Raw genomic sequence first — 24,291 nt, 5'->3', positions numbered from 1 at the left:
CAGGGTAAGTGTGTAAGACTGGGAATACAATAGTTTCCTTTTCTTTCTTTCTTTCTTTCTTTCTTTCTTTCTTTCTTTCTTTCTTTCTTTCTTTCTTTCTTTCTTTCTTTCTTTCTCTTTCTCTCCCTTCCTTCCTTCCTTCCTTCCTTCCTTCCTTCCTTCCTTCCTTCCTTCCTTCCTTCCTTCCTTCCTTCCTTCCTATGTTTTGCTTCTAGCAAAGCACATAGGGTAGATGGTCTAGAGGTCAAACTGGATGGACTGAAAACCAAAAGCTGGGTGGAGGTTTTAGATGGACCCTATGACCGCTTAATCCACACAATAGTTGAAATCCTCAGGGAGGAAAGAGTAAGTGCCAGAGGTTGGAGGAGCCAAGAGGGTGGCCAGCTTACCGAAGCTCACCTCCAGATCCAGATGCTGTTCTTGCCTTCCCATTTTCTCCAGAAGCTGGTCTGCACCACATCTGCTACTCAGCTGCAAGTCTGCTTCTCAGCCAAGCACAGCCCCCTCATGTTTCTCCCAGGACACTCTGGGCTGATTAACAAGGAGAGGAACAGGAAAGGAACAGGAGCTGATGTGCTACTTGGAAGGGATAGCACGTTTCCCCACACTGGCCTCCAATCCCTCAAGTCTGGCCCCCAGCATGCTGCTGCTTTCCCAGCTCCCCATTTCAGAAGGCAGAGACGTCTTGACTCAAGGGGCAAGGACCGTTTTGATGGCAGAAGCTCAGGCAGCGAGCGTCTCCTGAGTCTGAGCTCTGCTCTGCTGGCCTCGGGGGCCCTTGTTAGGCTGAAGGAGTTGTGGTGTGATGACCTCTCAAGGGAGCTGATCCTGTGATTGCTCTAGGCAGAGCAAGCAGACTGGAAATCACACCTAGCATGGCTGACTCAAGGGGACAGGGGAGACCTGAGGCTTTCTGTTTTGATGTGGGGCTCATCCCAGAGCCACTTAACCGCACTGCAACATCTCAAGGGTGTGCTTTAGTCTCCCCAACTCGGGGTTATCAGGGGTGGACAAATATTTATGTGGGTGAATATTTTTATGTTTGGGGATGCAGGTGTGGACCGAGGTATATTCTAGAACAGGGTCGTGGCAGTTTCCAGGGGATTCAGTGGGGGTAGATCAGTGGTATGTATGTGTGTTCCAGTGTCTTGGCAGGCATGTGGATCCGATTATTTTTTTTCCTGTGTGGGATTAGTTTAATGTCGGTTGATGTATGTTTAAAGCACAGGGTATGCAATGGTTGTTGTCATATTTAGCTAAGGGACTTTGGAAAAATAGTACATGTGTTTTCAGAGTTTAGGCTCAGAGCAGTCTTTTAAGGGTTAGTGTTGAAGAAAGAAGATTAAAAAAATTTTTTTAATGTTTATTTATTTGAGAGAGAGAGAGAGAGAGAGAGAGAGAGAGAGAGAGAGAGAGAGAGAATGAGTGGGGGAGGGGCAGAGAGAGAGGGAGACACAGAATCTGAAGCAGGCTCCAGGCTCTGAGCTGTCAGCACAGAGCCAGATGTGGGGCTCGAACCCATGAACTGCAAGATCATGACCTGAGCCAAAGCCGGAGGCTCAACTGACTGAGCCACCCAGGTGCCGCAGAAGAAAGATTTTAACAGATTGCTGGCCTTGCCAGTAAGTTAGTTGCCTTTAACAAATTACTTAGCCTGCATAATAGAGCCTCAGTTTTCATCTGAAAAATGAGGATAATGACTCATCCTGGCATTGAAACCGGATAGAAAGTTTCCTTTGGAATTTTATAGACAGAATATTGTATATCATGGTGAACACTATCCATAACAAGATGTAGGAAATGAAACACATTTTGCTGTTGTCGCAATACATGTGTGTGTCTGCTTCCTTAGCCTCAAGGTTAATTTTTCAGCTTTAATCTATGTATTAGAGTAGGTACTACAGAGATAGAAAGTCCTGGATTTTTACTCCTGCCTCCTCCTCTTACTAGTCATGTGGCTGTCCTTTCTAATCATTCATTCAACTTTTTCTCATTCTTTCTTCTTCCTCCCTCCCTCCCTTCCTCCCTCCCTCCCTCTCTCCCTCCCTCTCCCTCCTCCTTCCTCCCTCTCTCCCTCCCTTTCCTTCCTTCCTCCCTTCCTTCTTCCCTCCCTGCCTCCCTCCCTCCCTCCCTTTCAGTTCCTCTTCTTCTTCTTCTACTCCTCCCCCCCTCCTCCTTCTCCTCCTTCTTCTTTATATTTTAGTTAGCATACAGTGTAATGTTAGTTTCAGGAGTAGAATTCAGTGATTCATCACTTACATACAACACCCAGTGCTCATCACAAGTGACCTTCTTAATACCCATCACTCATCCAGCCCACCCCTCCCTCACCCACCTCCCTCCACCAACCTTCAGTTTGTTTTGTATTATTAAGAGTCTCTTGTGGGGGCACCTGGGTGGCTCAGTCAGTAAAGTGTCTGACTTTGCTTCAGGTCATGATTTCACAGTTCATGAGTTTGAGCCCTGCATTGGGCTAGCTGCTGTCAGTGTAGGGCCTGGAGCCTGCTGGATTCTGTGTCTCCTTCTCTCTGCCCCTCCCCTGATTGCGCTCTCTCTGTCTCTCAAAAATAAATAAACATAAAAAAATTAAAAAAAGAGTCTCTTGTGGCTTATTTCCTTTTCTTATCTTTCCCCCCTCCCATATATTCATCTGTTTTATTTCTTAAATTATGTATATGAATGAAATCATATATTTGTATTTATGATTGATTTATTTCACTTAGCATAATAGATTCTAGCTCCATCCATGTCATTGCAAATGGCAAGATTTATTTTTTTGATGGCTGAGTAATATTCCATTATATGTATATACCACATCTTCTTTATCCATTCATCAGTCAATGGACATTTGGGCTCTCTCCATAGTTTGGCTATTGTTGATAATGTTGCTATAAACACTGGGGTGCATGTACCTCTTGGAGTTTGTATTTTTGTATCCAATGGGTAAATACCTAGTAGTGCAATTGCTGGGTTGTAGGGTAGTTCTATTTTTAGTTTTTTGAGGTGCCTCCATACTGCTCTCCAGAATGGCTTCACCAGTTTGCATTCCCACCAACAGTGCAAGAGGGTTCCCCTTTCTCTGCATCCTCGCCAACATCTGTTTATCTACAGTTATTAATTTTAGCCATTCTGACAGGTGCAACTTGGTATCTCATTGTGGTTTTGATTTGTATTTCTCTGATGGTGAGTAATGTGGAGCATCTTTACATGTGTCTGTTGGCCATTGGGATGTCTTCTTCGGACAAGTGTCTATTCATGTCTTCTGCCCATTTCTTCACTATATTATTATTTTTTGGGGGGGATGTTGTATTTGATAAGTTCTTTATAGATTTTAGATACAACATTTTATCTAATATGTCGTTTTCAAATATCTTCTCCCATTCTATCAGTTGCCTTTCAGTTTTGTTGGTTGTTTCCTTCTCTCTGCAGAAGCTTTTTATCTTAATGGTGTCTCAATAGTTCATTTTTCTTTTTATTTCTCTTGCCTCCAGAGACATGTCTAGTAAGAAGTTGCTGTGGCCAAGGTTACTGCCTGTGGTCTCCTCTAGGATTTTGATGGTTTCCTGTCTCACATTTAGGTCTTTCATCCATTTTGAATTTATTTTTGTGTATGGTGTAAGAAAGTGGCCCAGTTTCATTCTTCTGCATGTTGCTGTCCAGTTTTCCCAACACCATTTGCTTTCAGCTGTTTTTGTGTCAGTACCATACTGTCTTGATGATTACAGCTTTGTAATACAGCTTGACGTCCAGAAATGTGATGCCTCCAGCTTTGGTTTTCTTTTTCAACATTACTTTGGCTATTTGGGATCTTTTCTGATTCCATACAAATTGTAGAATTATTTGTTCTAGCCCTGTGAAGAATGCTGTTGTTATTTTGATAGGATTACATTGTATGTGTAGATTGGTTTGGGTAGTATTGACATTTTAACAATATTTGTTCTTCCAATCCACGAGTATTGAATGCTTCTCCATTTCTTTCTGTCTTCTTCAATTTCTTTCATGAGCTTTCTATAGTTTTCAGCGTACAGATCTTTTACCTCTTTGGTTAGGTTTTATTCCTAGGTATTTTATAGTTGTTGATACAATTGTAAATGGGATCAATTCCTTGATTTCTTTTTCTGCTTCTTTATTATTGGTGTATAGAAATGCAACTGATTTCTGTACATTGATTTCATATCTTGTGACTTTGCTGAATTAATGTTTGAGTTCTAGCTGTTTTTTGTGGAGTCTTTTGGCTTTTCCCCATAGAGTATCATGTTGTCTGCAAACAGTGAAAGTTTGGCTTCTTCCTTTCCATTTTGGATGCCTTTTATTTCTTTTTGTTGTCTGATTGTTGAGCTAGGACTTCCAACACCATGTTGAACAACAGTGGTAAGAGTGGACATCCCTGTCATGTTCCTGATCTTAAGGGGAAAGCTCTCAGTGTTTCCCCATTGAGGACAATATTAGCTGTGGGTCTTTTGTATATGGCCTTTATGATCTTGAGGTATATTCCTTCTATCCCTACTTTCTTGAGGGTTTTTATGAAGAAAGGATACTACATTTTGTCAAATATTTTTTCTTCATCTATTGAGAGGATCATATAGGTCTTACCCTTTTATTAATGTGATGTATTACATTGATTGATTTGTGGATATTGAACCACCCCTGAAGCCCAGGAATAAATCCCACTTGATTGTGGTGAATAATTCTTTTAATGCATTGTTGGATTTGGTTTGCTAGTATCTTGTTGAGAATTTTTGCATCCATGTTCATCAGGGGGATTGATCTGTAATTCTCCTTGTTAGTGAGGTCTCTAGCTGGTTTTGGAATCAAGGTAATGCTGGCCTCATAGAATGAGTTTGGAAGTTGTCTTTCCATTTCCATTTTTTGGAACAGCTCCAAAAGAATAAATACTAACTTATCTTTAAATGTTTGGTATAATTCCCCTGGAAAGTCATCTGGCCCTGGAATCATGTTTGTTGGGGGATTTTTGAATCAATTTATTGATTCAATTTCTTTACTGGTTATGGGTCTGTTAAAAGTTTCTATTTCTTCCTGTTTCAATTTTGGTAGCTTATATATTTCAAGGAATGTGTCCATTTCTTCCAGATTGCCCAATTTGTTGGCATATAATTGCTCATAATTTTCTCTTATAATTGTTTGTGTTTCTGCAGTGTTGGGTGTGATCTCTCCTCTTTCATTCTTGATTTCATTTATTTGGGTCCTTTCTTTATTCTTTTTGATCAATCTAACAAAATCAATCAATGTTGTTAATTGTTTCAAAGAATAAATTTCTGGTTTCATTGATCTATTCTGTTTTTTGTTTTGTTTGGATATCATTGATTTCTGCTCTAATATTCATTATTTCCCTTCTTCTTCTGGTTTTAGGTTTTATTTCTTGTTCTTTTTCCAGCTCCTTTAGGTGTAAGATTAGGTAGTGTATTTGAGACCTTTCTTCCTTCTTTAGGAAGGCCTGGATTGCTATATACTTCCCTCTTATAACTGTGTTTGCTGCATTTCAGAGGTTTTGGACTGTTGTGTTTTCATTTTCATTGGCTCCCATGTATTGTTTAATTTCTCCTTTAATTTCTTGGTTAACCCATTAATTATTTTCATAGGAAGTTCTTTAATTTCCAAGTATTTGTGGTCTTTCCAAACTTTTCTTTGTAGTTTATTTCAAGTTTCATAGCGTTGTGGTCTGAAAATATGCATGGTATGATATTGATCTTTTTGTACCTATTGACGGCTGATTTGTGACAGTATGTGATCTATTTTGGAGAATAACCCATGTGCCCATGAGAAGAATGTGTGTTCTGCTGTTTTAGGATGAAATGTTCTCAATATATCTGTTAAGTCCATGTGGTCCAGTGTCATTCAAAGCCATTGTTTCCTTGTTGATTTTCTGCTTAGATGATCTGTCCATTGCTGAGTGGGTGTTGAAGTCCCCTACTATTATGGCATTATTATTAATGAGTTTCTTTATATTTGTGATTAATTTATTTATATATTTGGGCTCTTTCAAGTTGGGGGCATAAATATTTACAATTAAAAAAATTTTTAATATTTTTTAAATGTTTATTTATTTTTGAGACAGAGACAGAGTGTGAGCGGGGGAGAGGCAGAGAGAGGAAGACACAGAATCTGAAGCAGACTCCAGGCTTTGACCTATCATCACAGACCGATATAGGGCTTGAACCCACAAACTGTGAGATCATGACCTGGGCCAAATTTGGATAATTAACAGACTGAGCCACACAGGCGCTCAAAATATTTACAATTTTTAGATCTTCTTGGTGGATAGACCCCTTAATTATGATATAATGCCCTCCTTTCTTGTTACAACCTTTGTTTTAAAAGCTAGTTTTTCCGATATAAGTATGGCTACTCCAGCTTTCTTTTGACATCCATTAGCATGTTAGATGGTTCTCCATCTCCTTACTTTCAATCTGCAGGTGTCTTTAGGTCTAAAATGAGTCTCTTGTAGGCAGCGTATAGATTTTTTTTTTAATCCATTCTGATACCCCATGCATTTTGATTGGAGCATTTAGTCCACTTACATTTAGAGTGATTATTGAAAGACATGAATTTAGTGTCATTGTGTTTCCTGTAGTGTTGCTGTTTCTGGTGGAAAAGATTTCAACCTTTGACCATTGAATATGATGTTAGCTGTATGCTTGTCATATATGGCCTTTATTATGTTGATGTATATTCATTTTATATACAATTTATTGAGTTTTTGTCATGCAGGGGTTTGCATTTTGTCAAATGATTTTTCTGTGACTATTGAGAGGATCATATGATTTTTATCTTTCAGTGCAATGCCTGAAGTGGGGCTCAAACTCACAAACTGTGAGATCATGACCTGAGCCAAAGTCGGATGCTTAACTGACACACCTAGGCACCCCTAGGGCTTCATAAGTTTAATTCCTGTATTAAATGTTTTTATTCATGTCTCTTGTTGGACATGTACATGTGTTTCTCTGGAATATATACCCAAGAATGGAATTAACAAATTGCGTATCTTTACTATGTTATGTAACAACAAATTGTTTTCCAAATTGGTTGTACCAATTAATACTCCCACTAGCAGAATAATGATCTACTCTTCCACTTTTTTTTTTCTAACCCTTGATATTTAACTTCTGAATTCTAATTTTGTTTATCTGGTAGGTGTGCAGTGGGTTCCCATTATGATTCAATTTGAATTTGAATTAAACTCAGCATCTTTTCATGTAATTATTGGCCATTTGTGCGTGTGTGTGTGTGTGTGTGTGTGTGTGTGTGTGTGAAAAGCTTAATTCCTTTCCATAGTTTCCTTCATCACTTTCTTTTCCTTCTTGATTGCCCGGGATCTTTATTTATTCTTAGTTTGGGTGTTTTGTTGGTTTTATGAATTTCAAATATCTTTTACCATTTTGTCTTTTTACTCTATAATGTCTTCTGACAAACAGACATAAATTAGTATTTAACTTTAACACGTCCAATTTGCTATTCTTTCTTTTATGGTTAGTGCTTTCTGTCTACGTCTTGTTTAAGAAATATTTTTCCAATTCAAGAAGACAAAGATATTCTCCTAATTCTTTTATGTAAAGGTATAGTTTTAATTTTTATATTTAAGTTTAGAATTCAATTCACAGTCAAGTTTAGTTTTTGCATATGGTGTGTAATAGGGATCCAATTTCATTTTTCTGTGTGAATTCCTAAGTGTCTTTGCTCCATTTATGAAAATATGCTCTCCAATGCCTCATTCCTAAATCAAGTATACACTAATCTATGGATATGTTTCTGGGCTCTTTTTACGGCATTTGTCTTGTTCGTCTAGACTTTCAGAAATATCCATATAGTTTTAGTCACCATAGATCTATAGGAGGTCTTGATATCTGGTAGCCTAGTGATTCTCAAAGTATTGTTTCTAAATCCACACATCAGCATTAGCTGGGGACTTGTTAGAAATGCAGATCATTGGACCTCACCCAGACTTATTCAAGGGACAAAGGACCATGGTCAAAGGCCTATCTATGGCTATGCCCATTCTTGGAGAAAAAAATGATCAGAATTTTCTCTTCCAACACCAGAGTGTTGATAGTAATAAAAGACAACTATGGTTGTGTGGAGGTGATATTGCTGCACACGTGGAATGTTCCCCTTTATCGGCTTCTCCAACATAAGAATTAGGACATTGAATGGAGGGTGATCTGACCTCCTTTATATCAACCCTTTCCTACCATGGCATGATATTATTTCTGTTTAAACAAAAGTAAATGCTATGAAAAACAGAGCAATAGATTATGTTACACTTTCCTTAGTGATTAGTAGTTTTAATCTACAAAAAATATGCGTGCCATTTTAACAACTTCCAATATTACAGATATATACAAACTAAAAAGCAAACATTATCTCTTGCTTCCCTATTCCATGTCCTGTCCTAGAATTAACAAATTTCTTTAAATTTTTTAAATGTTTATTTATTTTTAAGAGAGAGAGAGAGAGAGAGAGAGAACGAGAAGAGGAGCAGAGAGAGGAGACACAGAATCTGAAGCAGGCTCCAGGCTCTGAGCTGTCAGCACAGAGCCTGATGTGGGGCTCTAACTCACGAGCCGTGAGATTATGACCTGAGCTAATCAGACACTTAACCGACTGAGCCACCCAGGTGCCCCTTTAAAAAAATTTTTTTTGATGTTCATTTATTTTTGATAGAGAGAGACAGCACAAGCAGGGGAGGAGCAGAGACAGAAGGAGACAAAGAATCTGAAGCAGGAATTAAAAATTTTCAGTGGGAGATTTTCTTACTGAATATATAATCTCACTTATTCATCATACACATACACATTTAAAATACAGATTTATGATTCAGCATTTTATTTATTATTAGGCTTATTCTTTTTTTAAATGGGTTTATTCTTGTTTTTAAATGTTAACTTATTTATTTTTGAGAGAGAGAGAGAGATAGCACAAGCTGGGGAGGGGCAGAAAGAGAGAGGGAAACAGAATTCGAAACAGGCTCCAGGCACTGAGCTGTCAGCACAAAGCTCGACGCGGGGCTCAAACTCACACACTGTGTGATCGTGACCTGAACCAAAGTTAGATGCTTAGCCAACCGAGTCACCCAGGACCCCCAATTGGGTTTATTCTTAAGCATTTTATTTTGCAACTTCACTCATAATGGCTATTCAGGGCAGTGGTAGAGATACACCTTATTATTTATAATTACTATATATTGTTTCTTTCTATGGGAAAATTGAACCATTATTTGTCTATTCTCCTATTGATGGGCATTTAGGTTGTTTCTAATTTTTCACTATTACAAACAATGCTGTAATCAATGAGTGTCTGTGTATATGTAGCTTGATAACTTGATATACTATTACTATCGGACATGAGTCTTAGAAATACAAACATCGAGACAATGAAAGATCAGAAATTTTCAAACATTCAGCTGCTCACATAAGGCCAAGTTAGTTTTCTCTATGGGGTGCTTATTAAAATCCAGGTTCACAGGCCCCCATGTGAGACCTGCTGAGTAATATCTTTGGAAATGATATAGAACAGTAAGTGGCAAAAATATTAAGATACAAAATACAGAGTCTACAATCCCTGAAAGAATAATAGAGAATAAAGAATGAAAAGAAAAGTAAACAGAATCAAGTCATTGCCTGTAGCACTGGATGACTCTACATCCCAGAGCCTCTATGTTTGGTTCTGGAATCTCCTAGTTATATCTGCCTTCAACGTTCATATACGGGTTTTAACTCTCTCTTCAAAAAATATGGAAGATAATTCTAAGTACATACAACAAATCTTTCCTTGAGAACCAGGCAGATTTCAGAGTGGTAATGATGGTAGAAATAGAGGGGTCTGTAAGAGGAGTTGAAGCTAAGAGAGGGCTCAAGGGGAGTGAGTGCCTATGAGGGACAGACAACAGATGACCAGGGTAAAGACCCAGAGGCAACTCCCCGCTGCATGCTGGCCTGATCATTGGTTCAGTTGTGTGCTGAACTACTAAGTCATTTAGCTAATCAGGGCTAAGAGATGGGCCTGTGTTCCTACAGTGCCCAGAATATTCTGGAATATCCTGCTGTCAATGATAGAGAAGAAGGAAGAGCAAAATCCCTGCATAAACTGATGGGCCAGACACATTCTTTGCTTTGGTGAAAGTTTCCAATTGATGAAATTTTCTTTATAAATTTTTTTTTCAACGTTTATTTATTTTTTGGGACAGAGAGAGACAGAGCATGAACGGGGGAGGGGCAGAGAGAGAGGGAGACACAGAATCGGAAACAGGCTCCAGGCTCTGAGCCATCAGCCCAGAGCCTGACGCGGGGCTCGAACTCACGGACCGTGAGATCGTAACCTGGCTGAAGTCGGACGCTTAACCGACTGCGCCACCCAGGCGCCCCGAAATTTTCAATCTATCTCTGTATCTCTCTCTCTTTCTCTCCCTAAATTACTGTAATTATTTTCAAAAAGCTAGCAAAACTGATTACAGAAGTTCATTAAAGTAAGAAGGATACTAAGGGAATCAAAGTCCTTGAACCGTTATGAATTAGTTCCAGGAATTTATGTGGAAACAGGTTTCAACTGTACTTAAAGGGAATGAAAAAAGATATTGTTTCCTGGAGAAGAGGAAGTAGAGAGAGGTAGAAATGTGAAAACTGGAAGCCAAGATTTTGGTAGACCTTGAGCCAATTATTGAATTATAATGATCTCAATGGAAGATGGTTGCATATGCAAAGAAATGGATACAATCCAACATCCATGACACATATGAATTATCCCTGCTGAGCAGCAGAAACAGGGTCCAAAGGAGAAGAGACACTCATGAACATGCTCCCAGAGGTTCTGGCTAGGACTTCCTCCTGCCCATCAGTTTCCTCAGGCCCTGTTTCAGGTCTTTGTTTCTCAGGCTATAGATAAAAGGGTTCAGCATGGAGGTAAGAACTGTGTAGACAAGTGTTGCCACACGATCTCTCACAGTGTAGTTGGACAGGGGCTGTAAATAGACGTAGAAGATGCTTCCATAAAAGAGGGTTACCACAGTGAGGTGAGAGCCACAGGTGGAGAAGGCTTTGCGTTTCCCAGCAGCTGAGGGGATCTTGAGAACTGTGATGAGGATTCGTATATAAGAGAAGGTGATGCACACAAAGGGGGTCACCAAAACAACAGAACCTTCTGACATTATCACAATTTCATTGAGAAATGTGGAGGAGCAGGACAATTTCAGCAGAGGGTTGATGTCACAGAGGAAGTGATGGATAACATTGTTGTCACAGAAGGTGAGACGATTCAGTAGCAGTGTGTGTAGGAGTGAGTGGAAGTGAGGAAATGAGCAGGAAAAGACCACCAGCAGGACACAGCGGTGGTGGTTCATGGTGGTGACATAGTGGAAGGGGTCACAGATGGCCACATAGCGGTCAAAGGCCATGACCACCAAGAGGAAGCTGTCAGTGTTGGCTAGAACGTAAATAAAATACATCTGTGTCAGACACTCAGCATAGGAGATGGTCTTCTCTGACAGGAAGTTCACTAGCATCCTAGGGACAATGGTTGTTGTAAAGCAAATGTCAGTGAAGGACAGGAAACTCAGGAAGAAATACATGGGGGTCTGGAGCTGGGGGTCAGAGTGGATGGCGAGGATGATGAGCAGGTTCCCTGTTATGGTGACCAGGTACATGGTGAGGAAGAGGATAAAGAGTGGCTTCTGGTCTTGAGGCTGGGAGGAGAGTCCCAGGAGGATGAACTCAGAAACACTGCTGGTTTGGTTGACTCTTTCCATGATCATGAAGCCAGCTAAAACAAAGAACATCTTACCATTTCACACAAATTGCTTTCATAACAAGCCAGTAAGTATGTTTCTTCCTATGCTTACTTTTCACCCATAAGGTCATGATTAGCTACCATGTCGGCAACTTGTCAACTTTGTGGTCCCTGATGCTGCCCTCCCCTCTCAGCTTTCAGATTTCACACACTTCTGGTATTGATAGCATGGACTTCGGGAACAAGAATTTTCTTTCGGGAACAGAGTTTAACTTTCCTAATTCAGCTTAATATTAAATCTTAAACATATTTGCCTATTGAGCACCTACTTTGTGTAAAGTGCTCTTCTGGGAGTAGGGACACCACTGTGAAAAAGGCAGAGACAGCCTGGCTTTTAGATCTTCCATTTTAATAAAGAATCTATCTATCTATCTATCTATCTATCTATCTATCTATCTATCTTCATCATCATCATCATCATCATCATCTATCATCTATCAATATCATCAGATAGTTCTACATTCTGTGAAGAAAAATAAACCACATAAGGGGATAGAGACTGACAAAAGTAGAGTGGGATTATTTTAGATCAGATGGTTTTATTTTTCTCTGTATCAAAACAAATGCTCAGTTATGTCATTCTGAGCTTTACCTTTGAAACTACTTGCCAAAAAAAGGGGGTTGATGAAATATTCAACAGGGAAATCAGAGGAATAATGAACCTAGGCCAGCAAAGTTTTGTTGTTGTGCTTCGTTTATCTTTAGCGGTACTTATTTAGAAGCTCATGTTCCTTAGTGAATGTCAACCTATCACTATCAGTCCATACAAACCCTTATTTTTAAATTTACTTTTTACCTATTTTTCTTCTAGTTTCCTAAATCTGATCATGTTCCCATATCCTGGACATCCAATCATTAAGCAAGCATATGTCCTTCTATGCCAGCATCCATTTATTTAGTTATATCGATATCCTTAAAAAATATCTATTATTGCTTTGTCTAGGTATTTTTCCTTCCACTTACTTCAACAATTACTTCAATAATACTGTGGTATATATCTCATTCTTTCTTTTTCTATCTATGTATAATTTTGGAGATCTACCAATGTTCTGGCCCTTTACTTCTGACTCTTTCCATTGTATGCAAGCAGCACACTTACTATGTTTCCCTAAATGTCCTCTAAATCTTTGTTACCATGAACAACATAAACTCACATATCCTCATGCATACAAAGTGTTTTATTTATTTATTTATTTATTTATTTATTTATTTATTTAAAAACATTTTTAAATGTTTATTTATTTTTTACCGAGAGAGAGAGACAGATTGAGAGCAGGGGAGGGGTAGAGAGAGAAGGAGGTACAGAACCTGAAGGAGGCTTCAGGCTCTGAACTGTCAGCACAGAGCCCGATGTGGGGCTTGAACTCATGGACCGTGAGATCATGACCTGAGGTGAAGTTGGACACTTAACCAACTGAGCCACACAGGTGCCCCTACCTACAAAGTGTTTTGAATTATTCATCAAGACATTGAGAATGGACACATTGGATAGGCATTTTTAAAATAGCAGTTCAAAGAATCACCATTTGTTTATTCATTTGTTCATACAAGAATTAAATGCCCACTTTGCAGCTGGTTAGTATCAGGCAAATAATTAAGTATCTTTACATTTCAGTTTTCTTATCTGTAAATAGCTATACTAATATTTTTCCCCATAATATTTTTATGATGTTTTCATTTAAAACATGTGCTTAAAGCATTTAGAATGATTCCAGGGACAGAGTAAATATTTGATACCACTGTCTTTTCCCCATCACTGTTGGTGCCAATGACTTTTTCTCTAACTAGGTATTTGTACATTTCTCAGAAGTAATGAATCTGAATACTAAAACAACACCAGTCCCCACACGTTAATGCTTGTATGGTCAGATTAACCTTAATATGAATTTACAAAGCTTTCTTAGATGGTGTATTTGTCCATATTTTGAATAATCTGAGAGTGAATCAGTAATTAAACACTTATCTTATACAGGTAGAATTTTGTTTAATCCTCACTGCAAACGTGTGAGGCATAAGCTATTTTTTTTATTTGACCGAGGGAGAAAGATAGAGCATGCAAGTAGGGGAGAGACAGAAGGAGAGGGGGAGAGAATCTCAAGCAGGGTCCATGTTTAACGCAGAGCCTGATGCAGGGCTCGATCCCACGATGCAGGGATCATGACCTGAGCCAAAATTAAGAGTTGGACACTCAACCAACTGAGCCACCCAGGTGCCCTGGCATAGGGTATTATTATTCCTATTTCCTTTTTCTAATGAGGAAGCAGATTCAGAGATAAAATAATTTGCTAAACTCACACATCAAGTAAATGTCCAAAAATAGGTTTCAAATTCAGGATTAACTCTGAATCTCAAGATTTAAGTATTAACCACTTTTCATCTTCTCATATTTTTATAAAGCTATAAAATATGTCTGAAACAATCATGCACAGGATCAATTTTTTTTCCAATTTCATCATTTTCTATTTTAACACATACACATCCCACACATTTTGTTTCCTTAAATGTTTCTCACCCCATGTTAAAAACAGACCTTTGCTGTTATGGTGGGATATCTTTTTTTTCTGTGTTAAACAGATTGCAGAATTTGAAAATTCTCATATGTGTGATTGGCAACAAAAATGGGGAATTTGGTCTTGGATGGCTGGGGCACTGTGTGTATATTAAGTCAAGGGTGTGGTAGAAAGTGCAATGGACTTGGAAGCACAGATGGGGGGTGTACTTGACCTCTATTACTTGTGCATTGAGTGATTTTAGATATTCTAAAGAGCAAATAGAACATATAAGTGCAGTTTGTAAAATATACATCAGCAGAAATAAGTTATTTATGAAGGGGATACCTGGAGAGAGTGAGATGAAGATTTAAAGGGATCACGTAAGGTTGGGTGCCACTGTGTCTCATCTGGGCTGAGTACGTGGCAAACTAGAAAGCTTTGGAAGTGAGAATCTGAGGGAATCATTCTCAAAGCGTGGGATGTGTTAGGGAGGGGGACTTTTGTGTATGTATGTAGCTTTTCCACTAAACTCCCCATATCTACTTACTGGGAATCTGATTCCTTAAAAACCATGGTATACGGCACCTGGGTGGCTCAGATGGTTGAGTGTCCAGCTCTTGATCATAGCTCAGTCATACTCTCACTGTCTTGGGATCGAGCCCCACTTTGAGCTCTGTGCTGAGCATGGAGCCTGTTTGGGATTCTCTCTCTCCCTCTCTCTCTGCCTCACCTCTGCTCATTCTCTCTCTCTCTTTTACTCTCTCTGTCTCTCTCTCTAAATAAATAAATAAATAAATAAATAAATAAATAACACCCCCCCCCCCCCAAATCATGGTATAATGACATACTGGCATAGGGATCAAATAGGGTGATCATAAAATACAAAGCCAGACTTAAATGTTAGGCTGAACTCTCATATACTGTGTCCATGTGATTTTTGGAGCTAAAGGAGCTAAAAGGAGGCTCAAATAAGTACCCAGGTCAGGTGGATGGTCAGGTGGGCAGCCATCATGCTGGTGTTCACTGTCCATATCCAGATATCGTTTCACCCTTTCCGGTTTAAAAAAATCTTTTCTCCCTCCTGAACCCCTTTTCCAAATTGGTTAAGTTTATCTATCCATCAAAGCTGATCTTTGACCTTCTAGCCAGAGATAGCAAGAGGGGTTGGGAGGAAGGAGGAAAAAGCAGATAGGCAGATTGCTCTAGATTCCAGAGGGAAAAAATTTTCTGATATTCCCTCACATCCTTATTCCTCACCCTCTGTCTCTCAGCATCCTTCGGTTGTTCTCTGTTCTGCAGAAGGCAGAGATGCCCAGATTCACTGTAGCAGGAACTCTCCTGGTCGGGGAAACTCTGTTGGCTTCTCATGAGTTTGCCTCTGCTCTCCTGGACTCCTTTGGGTCCTTGCTGGGCTGAGGAAGCTACAGTGTGTTCATTCCAACTGGACCCCTCAAGAGAGTTGGCACTGTGTCCTCTCTCTCAATACAGAAATCACAATGGCAACTGAATTGAGCAGAGCTGCCCTTAGGGGAACAACAAACTCCTGAGGCCACCTTCTGAAGATAGAGGTTATTTCCAAGCCTTTCAAACCTACCATAACATCTGCAGGGCATGCTTTAGTGTCCTCAAGTATAGAGTAATCAAAGGGGAGGATGAGTGTGTGTGTGTGTGTGTGTGTGTGTGTGTGTGTGTGTGTGTGTGTTTGGTTGAGTAGGGAGTGTTACAGTTTGGGTTCTGCAGGAACCTGACTTTCAGATGGAGATTAGCCTGTGGGGCATTTATTAGAGAGGGATCTAGGGATCCACATCTGTGGATGGGAGAGGAAGAAAGCAGAGTTGGGCAGAGGGAGAAGTTGGGTTGTGATACAGTCCTCATGAAGGTCTCAGCTGACCCTCCTGGGAGCTCTGGAGCTAGGACATTGAGGGGGATGGCTCTTTATATCCTCATGTTGATCACTGGGTGTAGGCTGCCCTTGGATGGAAGAATGCTTGTGTGAAGCAGTTTCTTTCAGTCAAGGCTATCCCCAAAAAGAGCTTAAAGCTGAGGGCTACCTTACGAGGCAAACCTTGATGAATTATAGTGGAGTCATCATTCATTTTTCACCTGCAATTACACAGTGAGCTGATCTATTTATGAACCATGCTCAGGAGTTTTCTTCCTGTCAGCTGGTTATAGGGGATATTCTGTGCAGCCATAGCTTTCTGATCCCTCTCCTAGATCACTGGGTTTCTATAAATGATACTGGTATAATGGGTCCCCTGCATTTTTGCAGTGATTATCTTTCACCCTCAAGATTGTACATGTCTTTCTAAGGCTCCAACTTGCTAGTAACTTCTTGGTTATCTGATCCATTTACCATGGTGTCATTGATACAGTGGACCAGTGTGATGTTCTGTGGGATATCTAGATTGTCTGCATGTTTTACAACTATATTATGATAGAATTCAAGAGAGTTAGCAGAACCCTGGGGAAAACCATATACCATTTCCATTCAAAGTACACGCAAGCTGTTTCTGATCCTTTTGTGTATTAGAGGTGGAAAAGAATGCATCCACCAGATCAGTGGCTGCAAACCATGTAGCTAAGACCACATACTAGTCCTCAGTAGCAAATATACCACATCTGGGAAGGTGGCTGAGATTGAGGCTACTCCTCAGTTGAGTTTGCAATAGTCCACTATCACCTTCCAGGGTCTGTCTTTTGTAGGGACTCAAATGGTGAATGAAGGAGAGAAATGATGGCTATCCTCTCTGGCATGCTTTCTCTGCCATTCCCCTCGGATTATTATTTTTGATTTATTGCCCTGACTTGGTGATGGGCAATTTCAGAGGATCCCCAAAGGTCAGGGATTCAATGTTGGGGATGTGCCAACTGCCAAGCATTCTTTGTAATTATATTTAAGGAGACTACTGAAGTCACACAGTGAGTCTACAGATTAAGTGGACCCAGTGTATAACCGATTTGGCCAGCACTCCATTTAATACCTTGTCCCCATTTGCATCCTCTCTAACAATGACACCATGATGAATTTTCCCCCATATAAATTTGCCCAAGTAAATGGCCATAGGTACCTCTGGGGAAGGACAGGGAGAATCATCATGAGTGCACTCCCGGTGGTGTTGCATGGCTTTTCCTTCTTGGGACGTAGTCTCTCCATCCGTCAGTGGATTCAGGTCTAAAAATCGAGCAAGGGACTAGAATGTTTTATTGAGTACACTCAGTCTCCTCATTCATCCTTGATTTTCTTTGTTCATAGAGATGGAACAGTACCCTTTACTGGTTGCTGATCTATTTTCTCACAGCAACCCTATCTCCATATTTTTCCCAGGTGAGGATTCCTTGACTAGCACTCTGACCTCACCATTTGTGATGGTTAATTTTCTTTGTGAAGTTGGCTAGGCTATGGTACCCAGTTACTTAACCAGATAGTAATTCAGGTGTTGCCATGGAGGTATTTTGTTGATGTGATTAACATCTACAATCAGTTGACTTTAAGTAAAGGAATATAATTTAAGTAAATGAAGTAAAATATTCTATAAAGTAAATATATGTAAGTAAAGTAGAATAATGTTAAGTAAAGGAGATTACTCTTATTTAATCAGCTGAAGGCCTTAAGAGTACAATCAAAAAATGAGATTTCTTGGAGAAGAGACTCTGCCTCAAGACAGCCTGAATTTCCAGCCTGCAGATCTGTCTGCCCTGTGGATTTTGGACTTGTCAGCTCCCACAATGGCATAGGCCAATTCTTAAAATCTCTATCTCTCTTCCTCTCTCTGTCATATATACATTTCTGTGATGGCATATATTACCATTATTCTGACTTTCAGAAGAAAGAAGACCCATTATCAAAAGCATAAAATGGAAAATAAAGTCTTGTGTTCCTGTTTCCAATCCACAGTCTGCTACTAGCATAATTTAAAATTAAATGAAGTCTTGGGTTGGTATGTTACAAACTTGAACAGTTATTAAAGTGAATGCTTCATTTGGCAAATTCATTAGGATGTTTGTCCCTTAGGCCAGCTTGTGTTTAGGAAACTGGCTGGGTTTAGTGCTTTAGCACCAGTATCTCATTTAATGCTGACAATAACCTTGCAGTCAAGGAACTGTTACCACCTGCCATAGGTCTAAGGGAGCAGAACATAAGTCCCTTGCTTAGATGACCCAGTGGCAGAGTTTGTACTGATCTCAGGTCAGTCTGTGTCTAATGCCCTGGGATCAATCTCACCATTTGACTCTTTCCTGATCAAGCCTCAGCTCCTGCCCTGCAGAGTATCTCAGGGGAGTGAGGAGACCTGCAAGCTCTCAGGTGGCAGTGGAATGGTTGCTCTGATGGAAGCCAGGTCTTAAATTTGGGAGTCTGCAAGGGTCAGGTCTTATCCTGTTTTGGCCATTCTGTAAGGTATGGAAAGGCTGCCCCCATAGCTATTCAGAAGCCAAGGTGGCCATGGTCACTTCTGCTCTTCATGACATCAACATCAAGGACACCTTCTCCTGGACTTGTGACTCAGCTCCTCTAGTTCCTTCACAGGTTACCTCCCAAGGGAAAGGCCAGAAATTGGGCAATTAGCCTATATAGGCTTCTGCTCTCATCAGAAGCTTGGGCTGTTCCCCCGGGGTATTAATCTTGTTGGTGCATGAGGATCTTCTTGCCCATTTTTCTGCTGCTGGAAAACAGGGATGACACCTTCACAAGGTCCCTAGGTCGTGAGAAATTGTTCCTTGGATACCAGGTGTCCTGAACAAAAAGTGAAGGCCCAAGGAACAACCTCGACCAGAAGTGTCTGAGCTCACCAAGGAATGTTGCAGGTCAGAGGAAGATGGAGAATTACCACCTGGCACTGGATGTGTATTTTTTTGTGTTGTTTGTGTAACCCGGTGCACTTAGTGGTTAACTGACTCATGTACCAACTCTGTTCATGTACACAGGGTTTCAATAGATTATGGAAGGAAAACTCTTCTTGGTAGTGTGTGTGTGTGTGTGTGTGTGTGTGTGTGTGTGTGTGTATTCGTGTGCTGTTTATGCTTATGTTTGTGTGTGGTGTATTTGCATTGCTGCACATGTACCTATCTGTAGATAGTATGTGCTTTTTTGTGTGGGTTGTGCTTTGTTTGGATGACTGTGATGTTTATGTATTGTGTTGTGTGCAACAGTGTTTTATTTATCCGTTGTGTGTAAATTCATGTAAAAGTAACACAAACCCTGATTGTGTTTTACCTAGAATGAATTTATGTCATGAAGAGAATGCATAGATCTGAGGTCTGTGATGGTGTGCATGTGTGTGTGACTACATGTGTGTTTTTATGTATAAAACACTCACACTCTATTTTAAACAAGAATGGGTATAGAAGGGAGAGAACTAAAACCATGATAAGGCAACATGTGTGTGTGTGCGTGCATAGTTTTGTGTGCATGTCCATGGGTGTGTGTATGTGCATGGGTGTGTTTGTGTATGGATGTGTGTGTGTATGTGTATGTGTTGGATAAACAGTCTGATAGCTACATTCTCCTCTTATGTCTTATCTCCTTTTATTTCAGACAGAGATATCCAGCTCCAAGAAGAGTCATTCTCAAGACAGGTTGTAAGCCATTTGTCCATGTGATTTGAAGACCCCACAGTGCACTGAGGGCACTTTTCTTCATTGGCCTTCCAAAATGCCATATTTCTACTCTTTGAAAAATTTTGTTTCAATGTTTACCTATTTTTTTTGAGAGAGAGAGAGAGAGAGCATGAGTGGTGGAGGGGCAGAGAGGGAGACACAGAATCTGAAGCAGGCTCCAGGATCTGAGCTGTCAGCACAGAGCCCAACTCAGGGCTCGAACCCACAAACCGCGAGATCATGACACAAGATGTGAGACCATGGCCTGAGCCAAAGTCGGCTGCCCAACCGACTGAGCCTCCAGGTGCCCCAACCATATTTCTACTCTTGAGAACATGGTAGTGGTTAAGTGCTTAGGCTCTGGTGTCACACACATTTTATTTCAAATTCTTATTTTGACACTTCATTTTAGTGTGGGCTCAACCTCTGTGAGGCTAAGAAGGCTGAACTGTAAAGTGATAGGAATATTCCACCCAGTATGTGGCATGTGATAAGCATGCACTAAATGGGTGCTAGCATCATGATTATTCCCTAAAGGCATGAGATTTTAAACTTGCTAGTCATTTCTTGACTGTTCAGAGTATTTTGTGCAAAGGCAGGGGAGACATCCAAACAGTCTCTTTCAAACTCCAGCAGACAGCTTCCCTTCCTTTTCGTGAGGCATGTATCCAGCTGTTTCTTTCACACAGGGTTGGCTTGCATCAGGGTTCTATCTTCCTGGTCCAATCGTTGAAGGTGAAGATTCTTCTTGACACAAAACTTTTGGATTTCACCCCCAAAATGCTTGAATTCCAAAGAGAAGTTTTATCCAATGAATGTCACTGGGCAGCCATGGATCAGCAGAAGGTTTAAGTCACTGCCCTCCATCTGGTCCCACTGGCTGAGATGAGCTCAGAAATGGCTGAGCTCATCTGTGTTCTTTGAAGAGACTCTTCTATCAGACCCCTATCGTTAGAATGATGCTATCTCACTGGGTTCCATCGTAGGGCTTCTGTATGTGGCCTCTAAGTCTGATTTAATTCCCAGCAAGGGAGCCTGGCCTTTAGTGTGAAGACTATCAGAATCTCTATGCTTTATATCAGAGTCTATCAAGCACTACATGCCATGGAGTATGTGACTTCACACCTGTTTCCACTATATACTAAGATGAAAGAATTAACTGCTGGAATTTCTGCTTTACAGGCACTCAATAAATGTTTACTAATTAATGTAATTAAGTGCATGTGAAAGACCTTTGAAAATTGTAAAGTGTGGTATAAGTAGGTGATCATACATTCTGGCTTGCCTAGGAAAATCTTGGTGTAGACCTATTGTTCTGGTATAATTATTATATAACTTCTCTCCTCAATCTTTTGTAAAAATTATTTTTAGAGGGAAAGGGAGAGTGCCTGGGCAGAGGGAGAGAGAGAGAAATCTTAAGCAGGCTGCATGCTCAGTGCAGATCCTGACGTAGGGCTTGATCCCATGACCCTGGGATCATGACCTGAGCCGAAATCAAGAGTTGGATGTTCAACCGACTGAGCCAGCCAGGTGCCCCTCTTTTCACTCTTAAAGCATACTGGCTTGGATAAGATAATATAGGGTCATCATATGTATGAGTGTAAGTTGGTAATCAAGCAGGTGGCTGGGGTAATTTTGAAGCCCTGAAATAATTCCAAACATGGACTAGAATATTCTGCCAAATGAATGAAGGGCAGGAACAGCAGAATGCTGAAGAGTAGGATCTCTGATTATGGTGACAAAGAGAAAGTCCCCAGGGTCATTCAGGGAGTAAATTATTGAGGTTGGAGTCCAATTCAAGCTTTTTAGCTACAGGGCCCTAGCTCCTGATCAGTACTCTATATTGTGCTCAATAATTGTGAGCTCTAAGGAGGAAGAGGATTGCATATTTTATTTTCTGTTTTATTCTCAGTGCCAAGAAAGTATCTGGAACATGGTCAAGTAAGTAAAGAAATTTATGCTGGCCTCCTTTGAAGGAAATCTTGTTGGAAATCCGATGTACTCTGTGACCACAATGGGGCAGATGGAAGATTCAGACAGCAAAATGTGTGGTGTGTCTGAATTTTGATACAGTTTCCAGGAGAAACAGCATGTGGCTGTAATGTACACATAGTGATGATAACCACCATATCTCAGTCCCTGACACTTCCTACTCCTTCCATCCCCAGCAGAGATAAGAACAACATGAGGCCTAAGAACCAGAGCAGCATATCTGAGTTCCTACTCCTAGGGCTCCCCATATGGCCAGAGCAGCAGGGCATGTTCTTCACCCTGTTCCTGGGCATGTACCTGACCACGGTGCTGGGGAACCTGCTCATCATCCTGCTCATCAGGCTGGACTCTCGCCTCCATACGCCCATGTACTTCTTCCTCAGCCACTTGGCCTTCTCTGATATCTCTTTCTCATCTGTCACCGTCCCAAAGATGCTGATGAACATGCAGACTCAGCACTTATCCATCCCCTATGTGGCATGCATTTCCCAGATATATTTTTTCATATTTTTTGTCTGTCTTGATAATTTCCTTCTTGCAGTGATGGCATATGACAGGTATGTGGCCATCTGTCAACCACTCCACTACACCACTGTCATGAGGGAGGAGCTGTGTATCTTACTGGTGACTGGATCCTGGTTCTTCTCGTGTGCCCATGCCCTATTGCATACTCTCCTTCTGTCCCGCCTGTCCTTCTGTGCTGACAATACCATCCCTCATTTCTTTTGTGATCTCATTGCCCTTTTGAAGTTGATCTGCTCAGACACCTCCCTCAATGAGCTAGTTATCTTCACCGAGGGGGGAGTGTTTGCCTTCCTGCCATTGTGTGCTATTTTCGGCTCTTATATTCGCATGGGGCCACCATCCTAGGGGTTCCCTCCATCAAGAGGATCTGCAAAGCCTTGTCTACCTGTGGCTCCCACCTTCTTGTGGTGTTTTTGTTCTATGGGACTCTTGCAATGATTTACTTCATTCCTTCATCAAACAATTCCAAAGTCAAAGATATAGTTGTTTCAGTTATATATACAGTGGTGACACCCATGTTAAACCCCTTTATCTATAGCCTGAGGAACGGGGACATGAAATTGGCTCTGGGGATACTTTATAGGAGGAAAATTATTTTTTCTAAGTAACAGTTACTCACTCATATTCTTAATTTTCCTAGTGATGTTTCTAGAGACACCTCCTTGAAAAATTGTGTAGGTGACTGTTGTAGATAGCAAAAATGGCCAAATTACTTCACTGCCCCTCTTATAAATGTGGTTTGTTTCCTTACCCACTGAATTGGGACAGGACTTCTGACTGACTTTGACTAATAGATTCAGTGAAAGTGGTGTGAGATTTCCAAGCCTACGTAGACTCTGTTCATTCTCCTCTTGGAACCTTGAGACCACCATGTGAAATAGCCCAAGCTAGGGTGTGTGAAGATGGGGGCCATGTGAGGGAGAACCAAGATGCTCCAGCTAACAATCAACCAGCTCCCTGGTGACCTGGTAGGTGACAGCAGAAGCATGAGTGAGCCCTTGTTGTGATCAGTTGAACCAAACCCAGATGAGAAGCCCTATCCAGCTAGCACATTCCCTGCTCAAATTGCAAGTGCATGGAATTGTCATATAAACAAGTGGTTGTTGTTAAGCCACTAAATTTGGGGATGGTTTGTTATGCAGCAAAAGCTAACTGATACATTGACTGCCTTTGTTTCCTTGTTTTCCTTGATTTCAATGGTCTCTCCCCCCTTTTTGGATCCCTACTTGGATTGTATTCCCTGCCTATTTTTCAGGTTATGATCTCCATAACCTATTGCCTTAGCCTTAGGTACCTTTTCTTGTCCTCATTATTCTCCCATAAGCCTTGCTATATGGCATTATCAGCAACTCTCATTTTTGTCAAGTCAACATTTTAAGGTATGGCCTTATCTATCTGAAGAGAAATAAATGAATTGCTGTGATATCAAAACACATGAACTTCTTTTTCTGAAGGAAGGTTACACATTCTGTTTCTTCTTGAAGAGAAACAATCTTAGACTAAGATTTGCGGTCTAAATTATATTGCATTTTGTGTAAGTTATACCTTCTGACCCCTTAACTTACTGATGCTAAGTTAAAGAGATAAAAATTCTCAAATGTGAGGGGCGCCTAGGTGGCTCAGTTAAGTGTCTGACTCTTGATTTCAGCTCAGGTTACAATCTCATGGTTTGTGAGTTTGAGTCCCATATTGGGCTCTTCGCTGACAGTGGAACCTCCTTGGGATTCTCTCTCTCTCTCTCTCTCTCTCTCTCTCTCTCTCTCTCCCTTGCTCCCTACCCCTCCCTGTACTCTCTTTCTCAACAAATTAATAAACTATTGGGGCACCTGGGTGGCTCAGTCGGTTAAGCGTCCGACTTCAGCTCAGGTCACGATCTCGCGGTTGGTGA

General features: G+C 40.6%; 2 protein-coding genes across 2 annotated transcripts; one reads left to right on the top strand and one right to left on the bottom strand.

Moving 5' to 3' along the window:
- Positions 1 to 10,385: 10,385 nt before the first annotated feature.
- Positions 10,386 to 12,127, bottom strand: LOC106965917 (olfactory receptor 1L8-like). Its single transcript, XM_015062003.3, has one exon. The coding sequence runs from the start codon at positions 11,783 to 11,785 to the stop codon at positions 10,826 to 10,828; it is 960 nt and encodes a 319-aa protein (XP_014917489.2). The 5' UTR covers positions 11,786 to 12,127; the 3' UTR covers positions 10,386 to 10,825.
- Positions 10,742 to 24,101, top strand: LOC106965629 (olfactory receptor 1J4-like). Its single transcript, XM_015061695.3, is given in 4 exon segments — positions 10,742 to 10,913; positions 11,648 to 11,822; positions 19,825 to 22,731; positions 22,734 to 24,101. Coding segments are annotated over 2 exon segments (1,008 nt in total). The 5' UTR covers positions 10,742 to 10,913; positions 11,648 to 11,822; positions 19,825 to 22,001; the 3' UTR covers positions 23,012 to 24,101.
- Positions 24,102 to 24,291: the final 190 nt, after the last annotated feature.

Source organism: Acinonyx jubatus, chromosome D4, assembly GCF_027475565.1.
Source record: "Acinonyx jubatus isolate Ajub_Pintada_27869175 chromosome D4, VMU_Ajub_asm_v1.0, whole genome shotgun sequence".
Lineage (NCBI taxonomy): Eukaryota > Metazoa > Chordata > Mammalia > Carnivora > Felidae > Acinonyx > Acinonyx jubatus.
Note: the sequence above shows the minus strand (reverse complement) of the source record. Positions and strands in the feature narration are given on the sequence as shown.